Below are 22,135 nucleotides of genomic sequence, written 5' to 3'. Positions count from 1 at the left end.
AAAGAGAAGAAAAATGTGCCGACGCAGGGGTTCTTATCATCGTTCGAATTTTATCGTATAACGATATAATAAATTATAAACAATCGATACTTTTTTTTTTCGAGTTAACTGAAAGGTTCAATGAAATATATTCCCACCACCATTCCTCTTCATTCCACCAGTTGAATTTTATCCAAAAGACTCGTAACGACGAGTAGTTGACGATAGATATGAACGATAAGATATAATATTAACGTAAGTATCGTAAATTATATGTATAAAAATTACAGAAAAAAAGAAAAAAAAGGTACGATCGATAAAGAAACGATAACGCGTTATATTACGATAGAGAGATAAGCGAATAATTCGCACGATTGTATACGTGGGACGATTTTAAAATCGATGCTCTTTCTTCTATCTCTCTCTCACTCTCTCTCGCATTTGATAAACTTTCGAATAATTCAGTTTTTCCGCTCGGCGGAACGCGTCATGGGGACGAACGAGACTCTATTTTCGTGTCGGTATAAAAGGACGAAGAGAAACGCGTTCTTCTGAGGGTTTCCGGTAAAAGGAAGAAAAAAAAAAGGAACTGACAGCAGTAGAAAGAGAAAAAAAAAAGTAGGAGTAGGAGGAGGTGACTGCGGTGAAACGAATAAATTACATCGAGGACATCTCATCTTTGCTGTTTCTCTACCCGTCGACGAGGAGGAAGAGAAGGAAGAGGAGGAGAAGAAGGAGGAAGCTTTCTCGGTGTGACGATAACTCAAATTACAGGAGCGACGAAGTAGTTAAGAAAATTGCCACCATTCGCCGGAATGTACGGAATCTCTTTTGCGGTAAAGTCAGTTAAACTCGCGCTTCTCTCTCCCTCTCTCTCCCTCTCCCTCTCTCTCTCTTTTTCCTCCTTCCGCCGGGGCTATTTTTCTTCTTCCTTTTTTTTTCTTTTTATTTATTTTAGTTCCTTCCTTCTCTCTCTCTCTCTCTCTCACTCTTTTTCTCTTTAACACTTTTCTCCCCACCTAACTTTACCTCTTTTCAACCAACAGGTCAATCGAGACACGCTGAAAGAGAACTTCGGAGAAAGGCAAATGCGATGGCGAGCGAGGATAGAGCAAACGAGCGCTCGGTTTTCCGCAAATTAATTTTCTCGTGCAAAGAAACTTGATCTCGTTGAAAACTACATCTCTCTCTCTCTCTCTCTTTCTATCATTCTCTCACTTTGTGTCTTTCTTTCTCTTACTCTTTTTTTTCCATCTATCTCTTTCTTTTATTTTTCTCTCTACCTTTTCTCGGGCGTTGGCGCATCCGCGAAATTAGCAGTTTTCCAATTAACAGACACAGAAATCTATCGTCGAGATTCGTCGAGAAAAGATTTTTACTTCGTCCTTACTTTGACAATAATTTCTAGCTCTCTAAGCACGAAATTGCTGGTGCCGTTGCTGCTGCTGCTGCTGCTAGCTATTACTTCTGCTTCATGGAATCAGTAAAATCAATGAGAGATAGAGAGAAAAAGAATGAGAGAGAGAGAGAGATAGTTAATTTACTACACGCTAAGATATCTCATTCGTTTCACGGTTTTCGCGTTCCGATCACTTTGCGGTATTCTCAAAGCAATAATAATCTCCTATAATACGAGTTACATTTGATATACGATTATCAAAACTATATCGATTTATAATAATCAGTTATTTAAATCATTATTTCTTTAAAAATAATTAATCTTTCGTAACTTATTTTCGATGTGAGCGTGTTAATTATTCTAAAAAAAAAAGAAATAAAATAAAATAAAATAAAATAAAGAATAATATAAATGAGTAAATAAGTAAATCAATAAATAAAAATAAAGAAATAGCCAAGAAATAAAAGAGAAATATCTTTTAAAGGGACCAATGTCGTCAAGATGTCCTTGCTAAAGTACCTGAATAATAGTGAGGATGTCCAGCAGCGTGGGAGGGATGCAAGAGCGGATATGGCGCCCGGAACTCCATCGTGCCACTTTTCTCACAGTTCACCTCCCCCTTTCAACGAGATCCTCCTCCCGAAGCTACAAGAAGAAGAAAAAGAAGGTGCCACGAGGAGGCTTGCTTTCCTTCGTGACCTCGAGGCGCATTTTTTTCACTCTCCTTATGTTGGTCCTTTCTTCAACACGTAGGCGCGGTAACTTTTCTTCTTTACGTTTCACAAAACACTTGTTTTATTCTTCTTATTTTCTTTTTCCCTTCCCCTGTTCTTTTATTTATTTTTTCTTTCTTTCTTTCTTACTTTCTCTTTTTGTCAAAGAAAACGAAAATTTTCACGCTACTCTAGGGAGTTACATCAAACTTTCGTTTCAATTCGTTTCGTAGTTAAAAGTCCTTGGGATTTTACACACTGTTCGTCTCTAGAAATGATTTCTCCACTTCTTTGGATAGGGGGAAGGGGGGTTAACAGTTGCGTAATTTACGCGATCTATGTGAAAATATTAAATGAACTTTTGGAAACACAATTTGTCGTCGTTCAACGATGAAAGAAAAATGAAAAGGAGGAGAAAGAGGTCGTAGAAAATAATATAAAGTACAATCTCTTACTCGTCAACAAAAATGAGAATAGGGAGAATAGATATAATAAAATGTGATAAAAGAAGAGTAGTATTAGTAACGATGTGGATTGTGGAGAACTGGTGGGATTTAGGAGGGTTGGTGGTAGATAGGTAGATTGGTGGTAGAGGGAGGGGGGGACCGATGCACTAATCACCACTTAATTGGCCGAGACCGACGCGGCAGGTCGCGGCATTAGGGGGCTAATTGACTGAACGCTTCGCCGGGTACCGGCAAACGAAAATATATTTTCACGCGCAAGTTTTGCATAAGTAATAATATAATAACCGTTGCTCGTGTCAAGGAGGGTAAAACGTGCGACTCGCGCGAAAATCGAGTACGAAAGTAAGGGGAGAAGTTGAAAGGGAAAGGAGGAGGAGGTGGAGGTGGAGGAGGGACGAAAGAAAAAAAGAATCAAGTTGGCCGTAGGGTCCTCTCAACTAACACGACGACGATAACTACAACACAACTATACAACTACACACAACTACACAACACGACGACACTACGACGACGCCTACGCTCGCGCTTGCGCTCGCTTTGCTCCGATACTCCTCGAAAAGTCTCGTAAATCCTCGAAAAAATCCATTCTCGACGTACGATTCGTTGACGACGTGTGTTTTTCTGTCCTGTGTATCAATTGGTGTAGTTTATCGCCAGTTGCACTCGCGCACGCTCGCTTGCTTGCTTGCTTTATCCACGCGATCTCCCTCTTACTCTATTTGTCTCTCCTCTCCACTGTATATATGTGTCTATCACTAGTTCTATCTATATCTTTTCTATACTTGTGTATTATACTTAAACGTTCGTTTACTCTTATTCGGATGACTCGACACACGACGATGCGTCGTCGGCTGCGGCTCGTACGCGACTGAGCCAACCCGAACGAAGTTCGACGCGCTTCGTACGTCTCCGTACTGCCCTTACCCCCACCACCGAGCTACCCTGAGTACGTTTACCGTGCTTCGACCGAGATCGGCTAACGCGCGAACGAGCGAGACAGAAAGCGTACGACGAAGGGTGAAAAGAGAGAAAGAGACAGAGAGAGAGAAAAAGAGAGAAAGAGAGAGAAAGACATGGAGGGAGAGGATAGGAGGGGGTGTCTCCCTGACGCCGTTGCTGCTGCTGCTGCTGATGCTGATGCCTTTTCTCCTCCTCCTCCTCCTCCTCTTCCTCCCAAACTACCACCACCACCTACTTACTTGCTTGCTTGCTTGCTTGCCTTGTGCTTTCGCCTTGACTGCGCCTTTCGGAGGAAGAGAACCCGTCACACGTTGTTACGCGCGTTCTTTTAAAATATATTCCCCTCGCCCCTCCGCCTCGTCCTCTTCCTCCTCCCCTAACTCCTCGTCATCCTAACTACTTCAATCTCCCTCGCGTGTTCACCGTCTCGCAGCCGATTCGACGTCATTAGGTGCATATATACACACAAGTAAACAAGTTAATACTTATTGTTAGTACGAGCCGCGAAATTTTGTTCTTTTTATTTGCATTTTCACACGGACTATAGAAAAGTGAATTAATTTTTGTGACCTTCCGATGCCAATATGTATAAATTAAATGTAATTTGTTGTATACTAGTATCGCAAACAAAGAAAAAACAAATTAATAAGAAAATTAATTAATACGTCCCAAGCTTTAACACAGCTATTTCTCGAATTAATGAATTTTTCAAGAGACACAATTGAAAGCTAATGCATACGTATAATAAGTAGTTACAACAACAGTTTTAAAGTCGTACCGATTTCGAATGTAAATTTTTTTCAAAGTCATGATAATTAAACATTGAAATAAAATCAATATTCTTGTTTCTTTATTTTTTTTTTATTTTTGAAGTTATACTTTTTTTATTTTTATTATCGTCGTTTTTGCGCAGAAGTTTATAATATCCAGAATTCCACTCTGAGTTTGATATCCGGTATCGTGTTCCCTTCTACCCTTCTTACATAACCATCTGTACTCTTGTAAGAGCGATATAGAATCAGGATAGAGTGGGAGGTAAGAAGAGGGGGAAGGAAGGAAGGAAGGTAGGAAGGAAGGAAGGAAGGAAAGATGTCCTGTCTCTGTTCTTCCTTTACGAAGCCATCTGGCGTCAAAGCGGCACGCGCTGCTGTGCCAGAGGCAGAAACGAAATTGGCGAGAGAGAGAGAGAGAGAAAGAGAGAAAGATTCTCCTGCCCCTCCCTCTTCCTCCTACCCACCCTTTCGTACTCATCCACCCCCTCCCTCAATTTCCTCTCTCGACTTCTACCATCCCCCTTACGAGTGTTAGTCGAAATCCAGGCACTCCGACGAACCCTGCTCGTGTCACACTCGTCATCGTTAAGCCCCCATCTTTATCCCTCCCTCTTTTCCTTTACCATAAAATTCGAACGGAAACGAGGTAAGGGCAAATCGAATGATCGTCCTGAATTTTTCTCCTATTATCTAACTTATCCCTCTTCTTTTCTTGTATCACCTAATAACGAGTTAAATAAAACGAATAGATGTAGTACTTACTCACTTACTTACTTGCTTTCTTGTTTGCTTGTTTGCTTGCTTGCTTGCTTACTTACTTACTTAAATACTCAAATATCATTATTTGCCAATATCCTTTTAGTTCCAAGTCAAATTACTCGTGCAAATTCTAATGGAGGAGAACGTGTGTGCATGTTCTTTCTCGGTAATATATGTGGTTTTCAAATAGATAGATAGATAGAGAGAGAAAGAGGGAAAGAAAGAAGAAGAAATCGAGCCAAGAAAAAAGAAAACATAGAAGAGAAGATATATATACACACACACATATGTATATATATATATACATGCATACATTCACACAACACACAAATATAACGCCGCACGTTAATACGACGCTGAATCACGATGAAAATTGCAGTAGCGGCATGATCGAGCCGCTCGTAAAACTGTTATGATTGACCCATTCACCGATGATTAGCGCTTTACGGAAATCACGGTGCAACGCTCGTAAAGTTCATTACATGGTGAAGGAAGCCATAGGAATCGACCACTTTACTCCGAAGTCAAAGTTCACTTTATATACACCACCGAGAAAATAGTCTCCCGATGGTTCGCGTTTTCACGTTATAAAACAAGCCGCGAACAACGGTGAGCCGCGATCTTTCCAAAACTTTGGAAGGAAAAAAACACCGACTCGTCGGTGGCAAATGATAAGAAGTTAAAAAGAAACGATGGGAAGGGAAGGGAAGGGGAGGGAAGGGAAGAGAATGAAAGAAAAAAAAATAGAAAAAAATAAAAAGTAAAGAGTTTAAGTCCATTATCGACAATTTTCTTATTATTGTTATTATTATGTAAGCCGTGTTACTCTAACGTTACGACGAATGCCAGTGTCCGTTATCTTATCCTTATAATTTGACTTGACCATTAAGTTTGCGCGCCGTAACGGTCGTCCACACATTTATTATACCAAACGAAGGCTGTAATTTTAGTCGTGGCGTTCGTTCGCTTCACGCAAATGAACACGATTGTCTTTTACGGAGCCTTCGAAAAAACTGAGTTAATATGAAAGAGAGAGAGAGAGAGAAAAGGAAAGAAGAAGAAAAAAAATAGAAAATAAAAAAAAAAAGAGTAGGAAAGAAAGATTATTATAATACAGCAAAGTTGTTCTCTTATCATAAACGCTTAGGGAATATATCTAGTATTTAAGTTTTGCGCAATATTTCACGTTTGGCGTGGCAATTAATCGAGTAGGTTGCATCGTGAAAGAAAACTAACAGATACCCAGGAGCTATCGTACCGAAACGTGCCGGCGGTCCAATAAACTGACATGGAAAATAAAGTTTATCGTTAAGCCGATAACCACTCGTCCTTTTCTTTTCTTTCCTTTTCTTCTTTTTTCTTTTTTCTTTTCTTTTCTTCTTTCTCTCTCATTCTATTTTTCTCTCACTCTTTTTCTGCTCTTCGTTTACGTTCGAAGATTAAAGCAAATAGCGGCTTCGCGTGCCATAAAAGAAAATTGCTTTTTCTTCAATCGAACCTTTACCGATAAACGCTACCTACCTACCTACCTACCTCCTACCCTACTGCTGGATGCGTTTAAATTCGACCCGAACGAAACCAAAAAAGGGATCGACGATGTTACGCGAAAATGATCTTTGCGAGAAAAAACTAGAGGAAAACGCTAGATAGGGATGAAATCTCGTGACAAAGTCCCGAACTTGAAAAGTCCATTTACCTGATGCAAATTCGTGTACATCGATCCGATAGCGATCGTTCTCTTTCCTTTCTTTCTCTCTCTCTCTCTCTCTCTCTCTTTTTTTTTCTTTCTATTTATTTTTATTTCTTTTCTTTTTTTTTTTTTTTTTGAGAAATAAAATACGACCAATGGAACGATAAATCGTACGTATTCGATAAAAAGCAATAGTAAAAATATCGTATCTATTTAATCAAGAATCTATTTGAAAACCGACCGTCTAATATCGATTCTATTTGAATTAATCAAATTTTCTTCCAACGAAATTGAATCTATTTTATATCTCCATCGCACATCCTCGCGAGAACATAAAAATAATGCCGAAATTTCCACGCGAAACGAAGACGCGTTTAAAAATCAAAAAGAACGACAACAAAAAAATCTTCGACGCAAAAAAAATCCTATATCCTCTATCATTTTTTTTTTATCTCTTTCGTTATTTTTGTTTTTTTTTTGTTCTCTCGTTCGAGCCCAGAAGAAAAAGAGTGCCGATAGGACGCTAATATCATTCGCCGCCTTGCTATTTGCGCGATACGTGGCGCGCTTTTGTAAATCCTCGACGCGTGCTGCGAGAGGGAGAGACTTTTGTGGTGTGAGGGGTTGCCGAGATACCAGAGAGAAAGAGAAAGAGAGAGAGAGAGAGAGAGAAAGAGGGATAGTAAGTGCGAGTAAGAGGGTGAAACGGCGAACAGTTAGGTTCAGAGAGACCAACAGGAGGCGGCTGTCTGTCGAGCAAAATCAATGCGTGCCGGCGACAGAGAACTACCCCTCTTTCTCCCACCAACCCTCTGACTCTAACTCTCTCTCTCTCTCTTTCTCTCAGGCACCCTCTTTTCCTCGTCTCATTCACCCCCGTCTCGTTCTGTTCTCTCCTCTACGAACTTGCATGGGCCAACGAACAAACGGTCTGTACCCGGCTCGAGTCTTCTTCTCACTCCCATATTTGCTTGCTTGCTTGGCTGTTAGCTAGCTAGCTAGCAAGCTAGCTGCTAGTCTCAACCAACTTTCACTCTCCTGCCTTCGGGGGGGCTAATAAGCTGTATTATTTTTATCACGCTCGAACGAGAGAAGGGTAACTACCCCCGAACACACCTCAATACATATCGTTAAAAGTGATTCGTATATATAGAGATGAGAAGAAATACACGTTTTATTTCTATTGTTCTACGTGTATATTTTAATTGGATCACATTGATTGATCGATTGATTGATTGATTGATTTATTGATTTATTGATCGATCGATCGTACTTCGTACTCTCTTTTCAGAGAGGGATTCATTTTGTCCAAATTTCTAAATGCGTTCGTTCTACCGATACAGCCGATTACAAAGAGAAGGAGAGAGAAACAGGGTGATAGATAGAGAGAGTGGAGGGGGGTGGCAAGGGGAAGAGAGGAAGGATGATAATGAGACTTGATTTTAGTTGAACGTTCAAAGCGTACGATGTTAATGTATCGTTTATGGCTTTTACGGCTCAATAAATTTTCCATTTCGAGCGTTGAAATTTTCGATGCAAAGCCAACCCCCACCTCCACCTCTTCATCCTCATCCTCATCCTCATCCTCCTCCTCTCTTCTCCCCTTATTTTACTCTTCGCGCTTTGCTCTACTATCTCGTACCTTCTCTTTCTAGTTCCCGGCCAATTGTTCTCGTCCTTCTAACGCATCCCACGTTATTTCCATTATTTTCAACCGGGTATACGGAATTACCAGGACTCGCGAGATGCGTTTAATTATAGGAAAAAATGTCGGGGACAGTGCGAGCGTGATAATGAAATTTCTACGTCGACGAATGCTCGAGAGAGAAAGAGAAAGAGAAAGAGAGATAGAGATAGAGCAAAAAGGGGTGAGGAATAAATTTTCAATGCGATTTTTCTCACGACTTTTTCCCTCCCTAACAGCAATCCCCATTAATAATACATATGAAATATCGATAAACGTACCATTACGGTAGATAGTGTGCGTATGTACTTTGTATTTAATATTTCGTTAATACCCTCGAGAGTTAACACTTAGTCGTCGTCGTCGTCGTTCGTGACGTTCACGGTCGCGAATCATCCGTTTTCCTGGTGGAACGACGAACAGGGAGAAAACGGGAACGCCTAGCTCCAAGTTCGTGTCCCGAGTGAAACGATCCGTGGAGACGACCGCGAGGGATCCCTGTAAAAGCTACTACTCCGGAACGGCAGTCGGTGGTTAATTATTAACACGAAACCCAGCAACGGAGCTCACGACTACTATTACTACTACTACTACTACTACTACTATCTTTCTCTCTCATTCTCTTCATAATTCGTGTTAAAGACATTGTACACCACCGACTGGTTAGATGAACATCTTTCGTACACGAAATGCAAACATTACCTAAAAGAGTGTCCAACACACAATATTGATTGATAAATTTATTTGTCATCGTTAGAAGAGAGTCACATTTGTTTGTTAAACAAATGAAAAACAACGTTAATAACGCAGTTAAAAGTATGCGAATTAAAATAAAATTACATCATACAAAAGTATGCGAATTAAAATAAAATTACATCATACTTTAGTTTTTGTTTTTGTTTTTTTTTTTTTTATAGCAACGAGACCGACCGACCGACCGAAAATTCGGCCGTAGGAAAATCCATTAAAATAAGATTACTCAGCGAATAAATGCTTTTTGAAAGTTAGCGTGTCTCAGGGACGACGATCGAGAGCCTTTCAAAAGGGATAGGAGAACTACGAATTGAACGAGAATCTACGTCGAAATCGAGCCTTTTGGCAGCGTGCCTGGAAAGGAAGAGTAAACGCGAAGACGGTACAAGAAGAGGCGACGCTATCAGAGCGAAACAGGGATGGTGGAGGGAGGAGGGAGGGTGGTAGAGAAGCAGGAAGGAAGAAAAGACAAGTAGAGAGAGAGAGAGAAGAGAGAGAGAGAGGGATGCAGAAGGAACCCCTTCCCCTAGTATCACCCCAATAGGAAGCTTCAAACGAGGGTAGAAGGAGCGAGGCTAGGCACTCGATGACGTTGATATCGATTCCTAAGGGAGGAGTAAAACGACTACTACTACTTTAACCTCTCTCTGCTCAGAACATACAGAGTAAGAGAAAGAAAGAAAAAGAAAGAGAAAGAGAGAGAGAGAGAAACGATGTCCCACTAGTAGGGGTGCCACAAAAGGAGGGTTAGCTGACGAGAATCCGCGGAGTTGGCTCGCTAATTCGAATTTAGGCGTCGGCCGGGGTTGGCAAGTGGGCGCAATGCGGTGTCACGCTGCGGGTGCCTCTAACCCCCTTCATCTCTCGACACCCTCTTCTCTTCTCTTCTCTTCTCTTCTCTTCTGTTCTGTTCTCCTCCTCTTCCTCCTTCTCCCAACCCTCGTTTCAACATGTTCCGTACTTTCCTCCAAGAGCTTTCCTACCACCCTCACGTCCTAAGCTGCCAGCAGTGTAGCGGTTCGATCCTCTCGCTTAAGCCCTCTGCTAAGTCTCTTCGACACCTTCGACATCGCTTTCTACCTCTCTCTCCAAGTCGAACCGATTGACCCTGATCAACCTCCTGATCTTGATCCTTCCTTTTCAATCCTTTCTTCGCTTCCCATTCCTCTATCTATCTATCTATCTACCTATATATCTATATATCTATATATATATTTCTACTAGAATTTTGCGGGAATGATAAACTCTCAGGATTTATCGCATCACTGTGCAACATTTAATGAAGGAAATTAGATGATTTTTTTCTTCTTCTTCTACTTCTTCTTCTATTTATAAAATAATTATATCGATTATTATTCTGTTCTCTTTATCGGATAAACGTGGAAGCAATATACGATCGCAAATCTAAAGAAGAGTTAAAATATATCTCTCAGCAGGAAATGAATATAATTGTGCGAGATACTTGGTTAGAGATATCGTTGGATAAAAAAAAAAAAAAAGAAAATGATAAAAATTAAAAGATGGAATAGATAATCGTATCTGATTAGCAAGTCTTCTTCTAGTAGGAAATAGATCGAACGATTATATATGTGTATGTGTGTGTGTGTGTCTATCGATTATCTCGTTTTTTCTTTCGAAAGTGAGTCCAGTATATATTTCTTGGCGCGTGTAATCCTGTTTCCATGAGGCTTTACGAAAGAACGAGAGAAAGATATAGTCGAACGAGACTTAAGCGTCCCAAGAGAGAATATCATGGATAAGTCCCAGTATATATAAGCGTCACGAATTTACGCAAACCCGAGAGTTCTCTGCGGTATATTAAAACGGTGGAACCATCATGGAGGGTTGGTGGTGGTGGTAGTTTAGCCATACCATTTGGAATTCATTATTAAATGAACGAAAATTTTTATCAAGAAAATAATCCAGAAGAAATAGGTAAAAACCTGGCATCAAAAGAAATGAATTTTTGTTATTGTTGTTGTTGTTGTTATTATTGTTGTTAGGAACACCTGAACAAAAGGAAATATATGGATTTCTAATACTTTCTTTCCATTACGAGTGTGATTATTATTGCAAGATACATCAGGGAAGGTAATAAAAATAGTCCTACGTCATGGTGAATCTTTGCCAACCTATTTTGGATTTCCCTCGGAAATGACTCGACTATTAATAACAGTGCTTCTAAAGCAAATGTTGTTTTATGACTTCAAATGCAGGATTCTTACGGTGCACGCGTGCAAGCTAAAAGTAATGAACTTGGTGCAAAGTTACGCGCGTTGCAGGGCTTTTCGTTTGCCGATAAGCTAAAAAAAAAAAAGAGAGGGTTAAAAAGAGGAGAAAAAAGAAGAACAAAAAGAAAAAACCAGGAAACTCCAAACGTTACGGAATAACCTTAACGAAACCAGACGCCAGTCACGATGCCTTCGGGTTTGTTTTCTTAAGAAATATATATATATATATATACATTATATGCACACTATATGTATGCATAAGAAGCTCGGCGGATAAAACCTTCAAGTTATCCTTGACGGCCTTGACGTGTTTCAGAGAAGCACCCGTTTGTAACTTCCTTCCTTTTTATTTTTACTATGCTCAACAACAATAAAAAAGTTAGGAAAGAATAATAAAAAGTTAGGTTGTAAAAAAAAAAAGAAAAAGAAAAATTTAGTGCAGCTTACCTGCCAATTTATCTTGTAACAACAACAAGAAATATATCTAACTTTTAATAATAATAATAATAATAATAAATAACGATGTAATAAATATATCAAAAAAAAGAGAAAAAAAATAAGAAGTTACCCCGAGTAAAACCGTATCGTATCGTATCGTAAAATATCAAGGTAAAGGTTGTTTTTCCTAGAGAATTTCGAGGAAATCATACAAATAGCCGGAACTCCAAGCAAAGTGGCTGGAAACAAGGAACCCTTGTGAAAGCTTAATGAGATCCAAACATCTTCCTCAATCCTACAATACTCTTACAGTCTTAACCTTGATAAAGGTATCTCCTGTCCGATCCATTTGGCCTAATGCTACGGAAACGTTAGACCCCCAAGAAATAAATCACGTACTATATACCAAGCAATCTCCTAATATATTTTTTATCTATCGTTAAAAAATAAATACCCTAAAGGAAGCGAAAGAAATGATGCATTTATGCATTGAAAAATTTTTAGTTACTTCCTTCTTTCATATTAGCATAGGGGAAACGTATATACTGGTTCATATTTCTCGTTGAGATTATCGGCAAACCGATCAACGAAACGACCAACAAACTAGAAGACCGATCGTAACCTCGAGCGAAAAAGAATGTTAGGTAAGAAACATTGGGACAAGAATAACAAAAACAAAAAAGGAAAGAGGGAAAGAGAGAGAAAGGGGAAAAAAATATATAAAAGAAAAAGGAAGAAAGAAAGAAAGAAAGGAAAGATTTTGCGGGTATGAGTTAGAAAGGGGGTTGAGGAAAGCAAAAGAAAAGATAAAGGAAAGAAGAAAATATAGAGGAAAGAAGGTAAAAAGAGGTAGTGAATTCACTCGAACGCAAACCATCAGGCCCTCTCCTCCTGGATGGCTCTCGACCGTCAGTATCCTTTTGTCTGTCGGATTTTTAAGAGCTTCACTCACGTCTCATCCACTCACCCTCTGTCTCGTTCTCTACCTCTTACCCTCGGCCTCATCGACGTTCATGTATCTTTCTACGAGTAGGTGTATCTATAGAGTTACACAGGTATATCTATACATATACATATGTATATACACTTACAACCCCCTTAAAAAGCGCGAAGAGCCGAGGAGAACGAGAATAAGGAGAGAGAGGGAGAGAGAGTGTCGGCCGTTGTTTCAGCATCGACCAAGCGAAAAGTATTTTCACATTTTTCTACCATCTTTCTTTTCATCTTGATAGAACATTTTCACAAAACGATGTCTTAGAAACGTTTATATCTAAGACGATCATGTTTTCTAAACGACGTTGACATTGTCATCGATGAAACGTACAAGTACAATATCGATCATCTTGAATAAAATAATATTCTTACAAATTTATCGATCGTAAAATTGAAATTTGTTTTCTTGAAAGTTGCGTTGTGGTTTAATAAAATGCATATAAGACTTTGAGCGAATAGAAGAGCGAAAAATGAAGAATAAGTGCGTCTCTGTAGTAGATAACGTTAAATTATAGTTGGATAACATCGAAAAATCCAAGATGGTTCTTATTATGTAAATTGATCTAATTTTCATGGCACGTTTGAACGAAGAAAAACTCTTCCTTTGTTAAAATAATATAGAAATTACGATGAAATTAATCTTCTGTCTTTCCTGGTTAAAAATTCTTTGATATCTTCGCTCTTCGTTATCATTTTAGATTGTCTACAAAACAATATTTATAGTAACTTACCTTGATCCTTATCCGGAGCCTTGGTAGGAATCTTTTTGTCTGGTGCCTTTGGCGAACAATTTTTTCGTGCCGGTCTGACAGTCAAAGTTTGAGGAACCTATACAAATGTCAAAGATAAACTATAGCAACTCGTATATTTCGTATAATAATCAAATGTATCGTCAATTAGGGATAAAAAAAAAAGAAATAGAAAAAAACAAAGAAAATATATAAAGTAAAGACTCACCACCTTCTCAGATCTCTCCCCAGAAGGTAATCTAGCGATGGAAGCGTCAGGACTATCTTCAGGCGGAGGAGGTTGTACGATCCAATTGTATTCTCTTTTTTCTATGGGTAATCCCCATCTCTCGTATTCGAGACTTTGCGTACGTAAAGTTTCGTAACAATCTAGACAGACCACCGCGAAGTCACCGTTCTCTAATAGCAAACTTTTTTCCGGTTGTTTGTGATACCTTAGGAATGGGAAATCCTTAACGGGCAATGCTCGAATGCGCTTTCTGTAGGTCGTAATGCCGCAAACGTAGCAGCAATAATCATGAGTGTTGTACTGTCTACCAACGATTTGCTGAGATTCGTATCTACGCCATTGCGCAAGAAGGGTGTGATAACAGAAAGTGCAGACCAACGCCGAACCATCTTCCCTGAGTTGTTCCGCGTTTGGTGGCGAGTTGTGACGCAATAATTCGGGAAAGTATGGGGCGTTGCGACCCTGAGGATGCCCGTACAAAACTCTCGCGAGCGTTAAATCGCTGTGTAAACCGCATAGGAAACAATAGATCGAGCTGCTCGATGTACCAGGATTACTACCGAATGTCCGATCCGAACTCGTACTCGGTGGAGTGGCAATTGAGCGGTTCACATCACCGTTTGGATGTGGACTAGGAATATCATACCTGGAAAAAGAAATGTTTAAGCTCGAAAAATAAATTCTATAATATATACAATATATAATATTAAGACAAACGAATGAAGTTAAATTTAAACGCACCTGCGGCGTTCTAAAGGAACGCGATCTGCATCCATACTTTCCCATTGAAGCGTTAGGTGAGTCACACAATGACTACAAGCTAATACTCTTCCATGGCTATCCATGCAAGCATTCTCGGAAGTACGTGCCATCCCTCTTAAACACGGAAAATGCATAGCGTGTGAATTCATTCCCTCTGGACTCGTAGACAACCTGGTGTTAATAAAAGAAAAATCATTGTAATGTAGATTATAATGCAGATTTACGACAACATGAATAACGTGATCTATGAAAATAAACTTACCATTCCATATGTGTATGAGAACATAATCTCTCGCAAATATAGCACCTATAATTTTGGCCAACGACGGTACCGTTTTCAGCGGGACCATTACTAGGAGAATTTCGTTGGCCCAGAGTAGGAGCTTTAAGGTTTACGGTGCGTTGCTTATTTGTGGCAGCAGTCGATTTGTTTAAATCGTACGGCTTAAACCGAATATCACTACCAGCGGAATTGGCTGGTGATTTTGCAATGGCTGGACGTGGCAAAAGACCTTGCGAAAGATAAAAACAATATGGTTTAAAAAAAAAAAAGAAAATAACACAAAGATAGAGATAACGTCATATAACTGTATATATGTGCATATATATAAATACAAACATGTAAGAAATAGACTTAGTTTGTTACGTAATTGTTACCTTGCAGTCGATAATCCATACTTTGTCCGACAGGATGTACCTCGTGGTTCTCTCCGCCAAATACTTGTTGCTTCTGCGGAATAGCCTTGTAACAAATAGAACAAACTTGTACCATTCCCTGAGGACTAATAGGACTAGCTCCGGGTGGGGGTCTCAAACTGTAGATAAAAGGAAAGTATGCTTCTTTTTCGGGATTAGAACAGCAGTAGAGCAGTCTAATACTGGATGAAGGGTACTCGAGAGCGCACGTATAACAGATAAAAGTAGTCGTGTCCATCATGGGCGTTGCTCGTTTACGAAGCGTATAATTCCGATCGCCGTGCGGTATGCCCTGCCGCATATATGTCTTCCATTGTACTAAAAGATGATTTTGACATGCCGAACAGGCCTAAAAGAGAGAAAAATATGAACGGTATGCAAGAAATGATGTAAGTAATTAAATATAGAGTCAATATTTAAAAGACATTCAACAAGATATACATATATGTACCTGTACTCGACCAGCACTGTCCATAGGTCGACTCCTACTTGGCCTCGGATGAAGCATCAATGATGGAAAAAACGGTGGAGGACTTTCGGAAGGTTTTGGTACATTTGGCAGTGGTTTTGCCGCGATGTGACTCAATGATCCTCTTTTGAATTCATCCCCGCAAATGTAGCATACTTCTGTTACTGAATTTTTGTCCGGCATTGATAAATCCAAAATATCAGTACCAATACTGGAGGAGGATCCACCGCTGTAGATGGCTGAACACGTTATGAACGATAATAAACATAACATTCTTGTTTTATTTCCAATGCCTTATATGCTTGAAGCGCTATTATCATGCTGCACGTGGCCTAGTTTATGTTTATATTTTTGCAAGCACTATCAATGTATGCGCTCGACTAAGAGATTCATTAAGACTTATTATTTTTCTACGACTGAATCAAGTTATGTTATGAGATTTATTTCCATCGTTGCGATTATGCAATAAGAAAATATTTATTTCAAATAGGAATAAAAGAAGAAAAAGAAGAAGGATAAAAAAGAAAAGAAGAAATAAAAAAGGAGGAAAAAAAACAAAAAAACAAAAAATCAAGCTAATTAATGCTTTCAAAGAAATAACTTAATGCATGTATATCGGTTATGCATACATTAGAAGAATTATTCGCGAGAAATAATTTTCTTAGTGTTATCTATATAACTGTTAACCTTTACTTACAAAACGTTTACATTACTAAACGGAAGGACTAAGGCCAATGTAAATAACGAATACATTCGCTTATTTGTTTCAACTACATTCTAAAAAGAGATAACTACTTCAGACGTGAAAAGCGGCATTTATTCGTATCAGATATCGCGTCATGATCTCACGTCGAAGTTATTTCAGAAAGTGTAGTTTAGTCCTGTACGATAATAATTCAATCAGGCACTCCCATTATTAGGAATCTAATCTAATTTTACCAGCTACTATAGTCAATTGTTAAATTCCCACTATAAATGTATGCAAAGGTGTTAATGTAACGGAGATTTAAAATAATCGCAATTAATTTTTCTTTCCTGTCGTACTTATCGATTCTTTTCAATTTACAAAATTTCGAAAAATAACAAAAAATAAATTATATTATTGTATTATTATTTACCTTGAGATTGAGGAGTTAAAGCAGCTGTAGGTGCAGGCGAACTCCTAGGTCCATGTCTTAAATCCAGTGCAGCTTCAGACATTTTAACATCTTCAACAGGTTGTCGGGGGCTTTGCAACCTTTGATGAGGAGACTGCAGTCTCTGATGTGGGGATTCCATAGTGAGCCTTGCTTGTTCTAAATGCCTTGGAGTTTCTGCCATATTAGAATGGGGTCTCGATAATTCAACTGAATTCGATGGTGGTCTTGTTTGTTCCACCCTGGGTGATAGTGAACTAGGTGGAAGCCGTGGAGAAGCACCCACTGGCCGATTTTCTTGTTTCATTTGTGGTGCCTGATCATTGGTTAACCCTAGAACTTGAGCCGCATATTCACCCTGAAGAGCCATTTCTGCTCCAGTAAAAGGCCCACCATCGCATCTTTTTAACCAATAAAGTCTTTCACTATGGAGCCTACCCTCTTGCTCGAAACCTTCCCATTGTTGCAAGAGCAGAGCGTAACAAAGATTGCATGCTTTGACTGCTCCGCTTCTTGATCCTTCACCGCAATATCCAGCCGGTGGTTCATGGGCTTCGAGAAATGGAAAATAAGGTTCATTTGAGCCAGGACTTGGTTTCACTCTCAGCCAATATTGATCGGCATGCCCTATGGAACCACAGACAAAACATATCTTTGTCCCACCGGTGTCATCGGTGGGTGGATTTGGTTGTGGAGTTGGGAGTGATTGCCCTTCGAGTCCCGGCTCAGTTTTAATAAAGACTTTGCTATCCATCATGTCAGGAAACCATTGGGTCTTTTCATGCCTTCAAGCTTTATAACCTTGTATTTGGCACGTATACACGATCAAAACTTGTAGTTACAAGGAAGGTTTCTACTTCTCGTATAAGCCTGTAACATAAAAAACAGAAAGAGTATAATTACATACTAATAGAAAAATTTGTAGAAATAAAATTCCTAATGTTAGATTGTATTGTAATATCATGGTAGTTAACAAGGAAGAATGTTATACGCAATCAATGATTACATTAAAAATATAATTAGAAAAGAATGATTGAATTTAAAAACATATGACAAACTACTTTAAAGTAGTTGCATTGTATGTAAATGAGTTTATTTGGATGCAGCTGTGACCTCATTCTTTGATGACTATATAGAAAACACATGGCAGCCGAATATGTCAACATGAACTTTTATATTAGTCTATAGTACATTTTATTGAGAAACTTTAACGCATTAAACTACAATCAAGAAGTATATATAAAAATAACTATAAAACGTTATCAAATTATGTGCTGATATTCCGATCAATATTAATTCGATATTAAAGTCACATTATTTAAAGAGAACGCTTTAATTTTCAGACAGTTAAGTTACAGCGAGCGGCTTGGTAAAATCTTTATAGCGCTTAGAATATACAGTGCGAAGTAACAATGCAAAAACAACTACCATAAGATTTATAGAGGAGAATAAAAGTAAAGCATTTATTCTCACAGTCGCATCACTAATATATATCATTTGGAAAGATTCAATTTCTTTAGGAAGCATAACTTAGAAAATTTAATAAATCTCACGATGCACCGAGGTGCCGCACGTGCGATGCTTTTAGAATACCGTAACATGTGGTATTTTTGGAGCATAGCTGACTCGACATTTACCGACACCGACCAGAAAACACCATTTCGGATATCGGTAAAACAATTAAAAATTAACTAAAGTGGAAAAGGTGAATCTTAAACAAACGAAATATCATTTATCAAGTAAACAACTAGCAGAGAATCAATGAATGATCGTTTAACTATCACACAATTCGTACAATTTCGTTCATTTTCTGACGATGATGACGACGACGACGACGACGACGGCGACGAAGACTACGACGATTATGAGTAAGAAGATAACGCTTTCCTCGTTAGCACAAAGAAGCAGCACTAAATACTGTGCTTGTAAAGTACACCGTAAGCATAATGAAAGCAAAGAAAAATATTTCTGTTTCTTTCAACGAGAAGTTAAAAAGAAAATAAATAAATAAAAAAAAAGAAAAACAATCGAAGATAATAATCTGTTGGTTGTAGCGAGCGTTGGTTCAGTTGAATGGTGGTGGTCGATCGGAACCATTTGTAAATCGCGTTTTCGGTGACCGGGAACGGGTCTGGCGCATAGGGTCAGAGGTTAAAACGGCGTACGACGGCGGGTCGAGGTTATCCGCGGATCAAAGGGACGGCTTCTCGTGAGAGTGTGAGAAACAGAGGGAGAAAGAGAGAGAGAGAGAGTGAGTGAACAAGAGAGAGAAAGAGCAAGAGAGAGAGAGAGATAGAGAGAGAGAGAGAGAAAGAGAGAGAGAGAGAGAGAACAAGAGAGAGAAGAAAGAGAAAGAGAGAGAGAAAAGAGAGAGAGAAGAGAGAGGAGAGAGAGAGAGAGAAGGAGCTATCGTAGGATAAACGTGAGAGGCACGGAAGAAGAAGAAGAGTTGGAAACACAATAGGGGGAAAGGCACGCATTGTCGGTGGCTCCCGTGGCTACCGAAATACGCACCCACGATGAGGACGACACCACCACCACCAGCATCCACCAGCGCACCACTATGGGCATAAAGTAGTAACGAATGAGCCGAAGTGAAGTAGCGGCCAGCGCTGCTACTACTGAATTCGTCAACCATTTTTCATGATCCACTCACGTTTTCACAGTTCGAGATGAACGGCCAAAACATCTCTGATGATTTCTTGATAATTTTATATCGTTTCCTCGCCGTTCGGATGAAACCTTTCCTTTCTTATCTCGTATTCTAGTCTCTGCCATACGTGCTCCGAGACCTCACGTAGTCACGGGGTGTCACCTTCCAATTGACTTTACGTCTCCTTTCGTACATATTTACATTTAATATCCACCATGTAACGATCCTTGGACACGTGTTACTTCTACGCGTCTGTTAATTACACGATAATGACTCTTCTCAAACTACGAACTATACATTTTACGTGGGCACGGCACCTCGACTTTGCCTCACTTCACCGCCATGTTGCAAAATTGCAATCCGTTTCCCATACTGCCACGCAGCTTCGTCATATGACAGTGCCGACTTGTCAACCAATCAACGCCATCGACGCATGCGCATATACATATTATCGTTGCGATACTAACGCCACCTTACCTTTTGGCGCCACTTTCGAACTCAACCGGCTTAATGCGATCTCTACATTTTTCTTTTACTTCCCTCACTCGCTACTCATCGATTTTTCTTACTTTCTTACATTCTACTTCGTGATCTTATTAGAACTATCGCGCGCTTATTCGATCTAGTATTTTAATGCTGGGAGAAAGATTCTAGATTTTTATTTTAGGATCGTAGTAATAGGTGAGATATTTTTATCTACCATTTTTATCTACCATTTTGGCGGTATCTTTGAAATTCATACCTTAATTGATTATTTTCTTTCATTATTTACTTTTATACTATCGATTTAATTTAATTAATTTGCTTGGAAAAAAATTTATGATCTATTTGTTATTAACTTATAAGAATAAAATAAACGTTTTTGTTTTGCATAATGAAAAAAATCAGTAGTTGACAAGTTTTTAATTCAATAGTCAATTTTAGAAATTCTCTTTTTGGATAAAGGATCAGGTTAATAGGCACATATACTAAGAACAGAAACATCGATGTTTCACAATATTTAATCAACATATAATATATATATCGGTTCGCTAAAAATTACCTTTTATAAGTTGCATCACCTTCGTTTGAAAATGCCACCGTGTTAAGTGGATTCCTGTTATAATATTAATCAAAAATAATTAGGAATATTTGAAAAATACTCTTTTGCAAATTAGAATTTTTAGAAATACATTTTTTCTCGATTTTTTGAAAAGATTGATAATATACATATATATATAGATATACTACTACTACTAATTACCACATTCTGAATTATTATACAGAGATATTAAATTACAAGAAATTATTTTTTGTATATTTCTAATTCATGATATTGTTCTGTTCTTTATCGATCTTACGAGCACTGAATAAACACGCAATAGTAGTACAAAGCTATATTTTATGTTCGTAGTAACACACATCATCGTTTACAAAGAAACTCTTATATATTCATTTTCTTTTTTTTTAATGGGGATAAAGGATATTGAAAAATGATTACAGCATTACATGTAAATCGGTTAATCGATAAGATAACAAAGTTACAAAATCATCAGGGAATATTTGTAATTTTCTTTTTTTATCGCAACGCGATCATTTGATATAATTTACTGTTTCATATCTCTTATATGATCTTTCAAAACTCATCTTCATACACGTTTATGTCTTACTTATTTTTAAAGAATGTGCATTACTCAACGAACCGTGTTACATTCCAGAATTTTTGTTCATAGAAATAGTGTAGCCTTATTATTTATAATAATATGTATGTGTGTGCGTGAAACGCTGTGAGAACATTATAGAAATTTTGATGGTAACACAAGTTTATGACTTATCAAAAAATGAAGACAAAAAAAATTAAAATAAAAGAAATAGGATACTAAGACTGTGGCCCAAGCTTAAAACGCTTAAGACATTTTAAATACAGCAGCTTTCGAGGTTCGTCTCTATTTATTATTACGTTTTATTATAAATATTTATAAACTAAGTCTGTTTGCATTGATTAATGACTATAAACGATTGACACATTTTTCACACTTTCATCTTTCTTTCTTTCTTTCTCTCATTCCCTTTCGCTCGATCATTTTTATCCGCCATCACGCACGCATGAGGTTCATAGAATGCTATCAGATAATAGAATTAATTTAACAATAGTTTTTTTTTTTCCAGTAATGGTAACAACAGGACCGCTACTGATCGAAGATAAAAGAGGAAGACGGCGTCTTTTAGAAAACTACAATTATTATTTTTCATTAATATTATTAAATTACCGTTAATTTATTATTAACATTATTATTATCGTTATTACCATTATTATTAATATTATTATTCTTTTTTCTTATTCTTATTATTGAAATATTGGTTGGGTTTTCGAGACGCCATAACTATGCTTTTTGATTGAGAAACGTTCTTCTCTTATTCTCTCTCAGAGATTAAATGTCGCTGACTTGTTACTTGGTAAATTATCTTTTGGATGCAAAGCGCACTGCAATTAACTTGTCTCCTTTTTATTACGACTTATTTCAAAGATGGTATATGCTTATAAATGTACACAAAGATTGTTGAATCAGATTTGACTTTTAGCGAACTTTTGACATTTACTCGCTTGACCCTCAATAGGTGT

The 22,135-nt window shown here is 38.2% G+C and overlaps 1 protein-coding gene and 1 long non-coding RNA gene across 2 annotated transcripts in view; both read right to left on the bottom strand.

Annotated features, from left to right (window-relative positions):
* Positions 1-1,967, bottom strand: part of LOC122526101 — a 38,733-nt gene extending 36,766 nt beyond the window's left edge. The window contains exon 1 of the long non-coding RNA XR_006305951.1: positions 1,898-1,967. This is a non-coding gene — a long non-coding RNA (uncharacterized LOC122526101). The remainder of the gene's footprint in view (positions 1-1,897) is intronic.
* Positions 1-19,896, bottom strand: part of LOC122525944 — a 90,029-nt gene extending 70,133 nt beyond the window's left edge. Inside the window, exons 1-8 of the mRNA XM_043648986.1 lie at positions 19,537-19,896; positions 16,863-17,750; positions 15,727-15,983; positions 15,237-15,624; positions 14,842-15,091; positions 14,559-14,750; positions 13,797-14,463; positions 13,571-13,667 (exon numbers count right to left, since the gene is read on the bottom strand). Coding sequence (XP_043504921.1) covers positions 13,571-13,667; positions 13,797-14,463; positions 14,559-14,750; positions 14,842-15,091; positions 15,237-15,624; positions 15,727-15,983; positions 16,863-17,637 — 2,626 coding nt within the window. The 5' untranslated portion in view covers positions 17,638-17,750; positions 19,537-19,896. The remainder of the gene's footprint in view (positions 1-13,570; positions 13,668-13,796; positions 14,464-14,558; positions 14,751-14,841; positions 15,092-15,236; positions 15,625-15,726; positions 15,984-16,862; positions 17,751-19,536) is intronic.
* Positions 19,897-22,135: the final 2,239 nt, after the last annotated feature.

This window comes from Polistes fuscatus, unplaced genomic scaffold, assembly GCF_010416935.1.
Source record: "Polistes fuscatus isolate 324 unplaced genomic scaffold, CU_Pfus_HIC Scaffold10, whole genome shotgun sequence".
Taxonomy (NCBI): Eukaryota; Metazoa; Arthropoda; class Insecta; order Hymenoptera; family Vespidae; genus Polistes; species Polistes fuscatus.
Note: the sequence above shows the minus strand (reverse complement) of the source record. Positions and strands in the feature narration are given on the sequence as shown.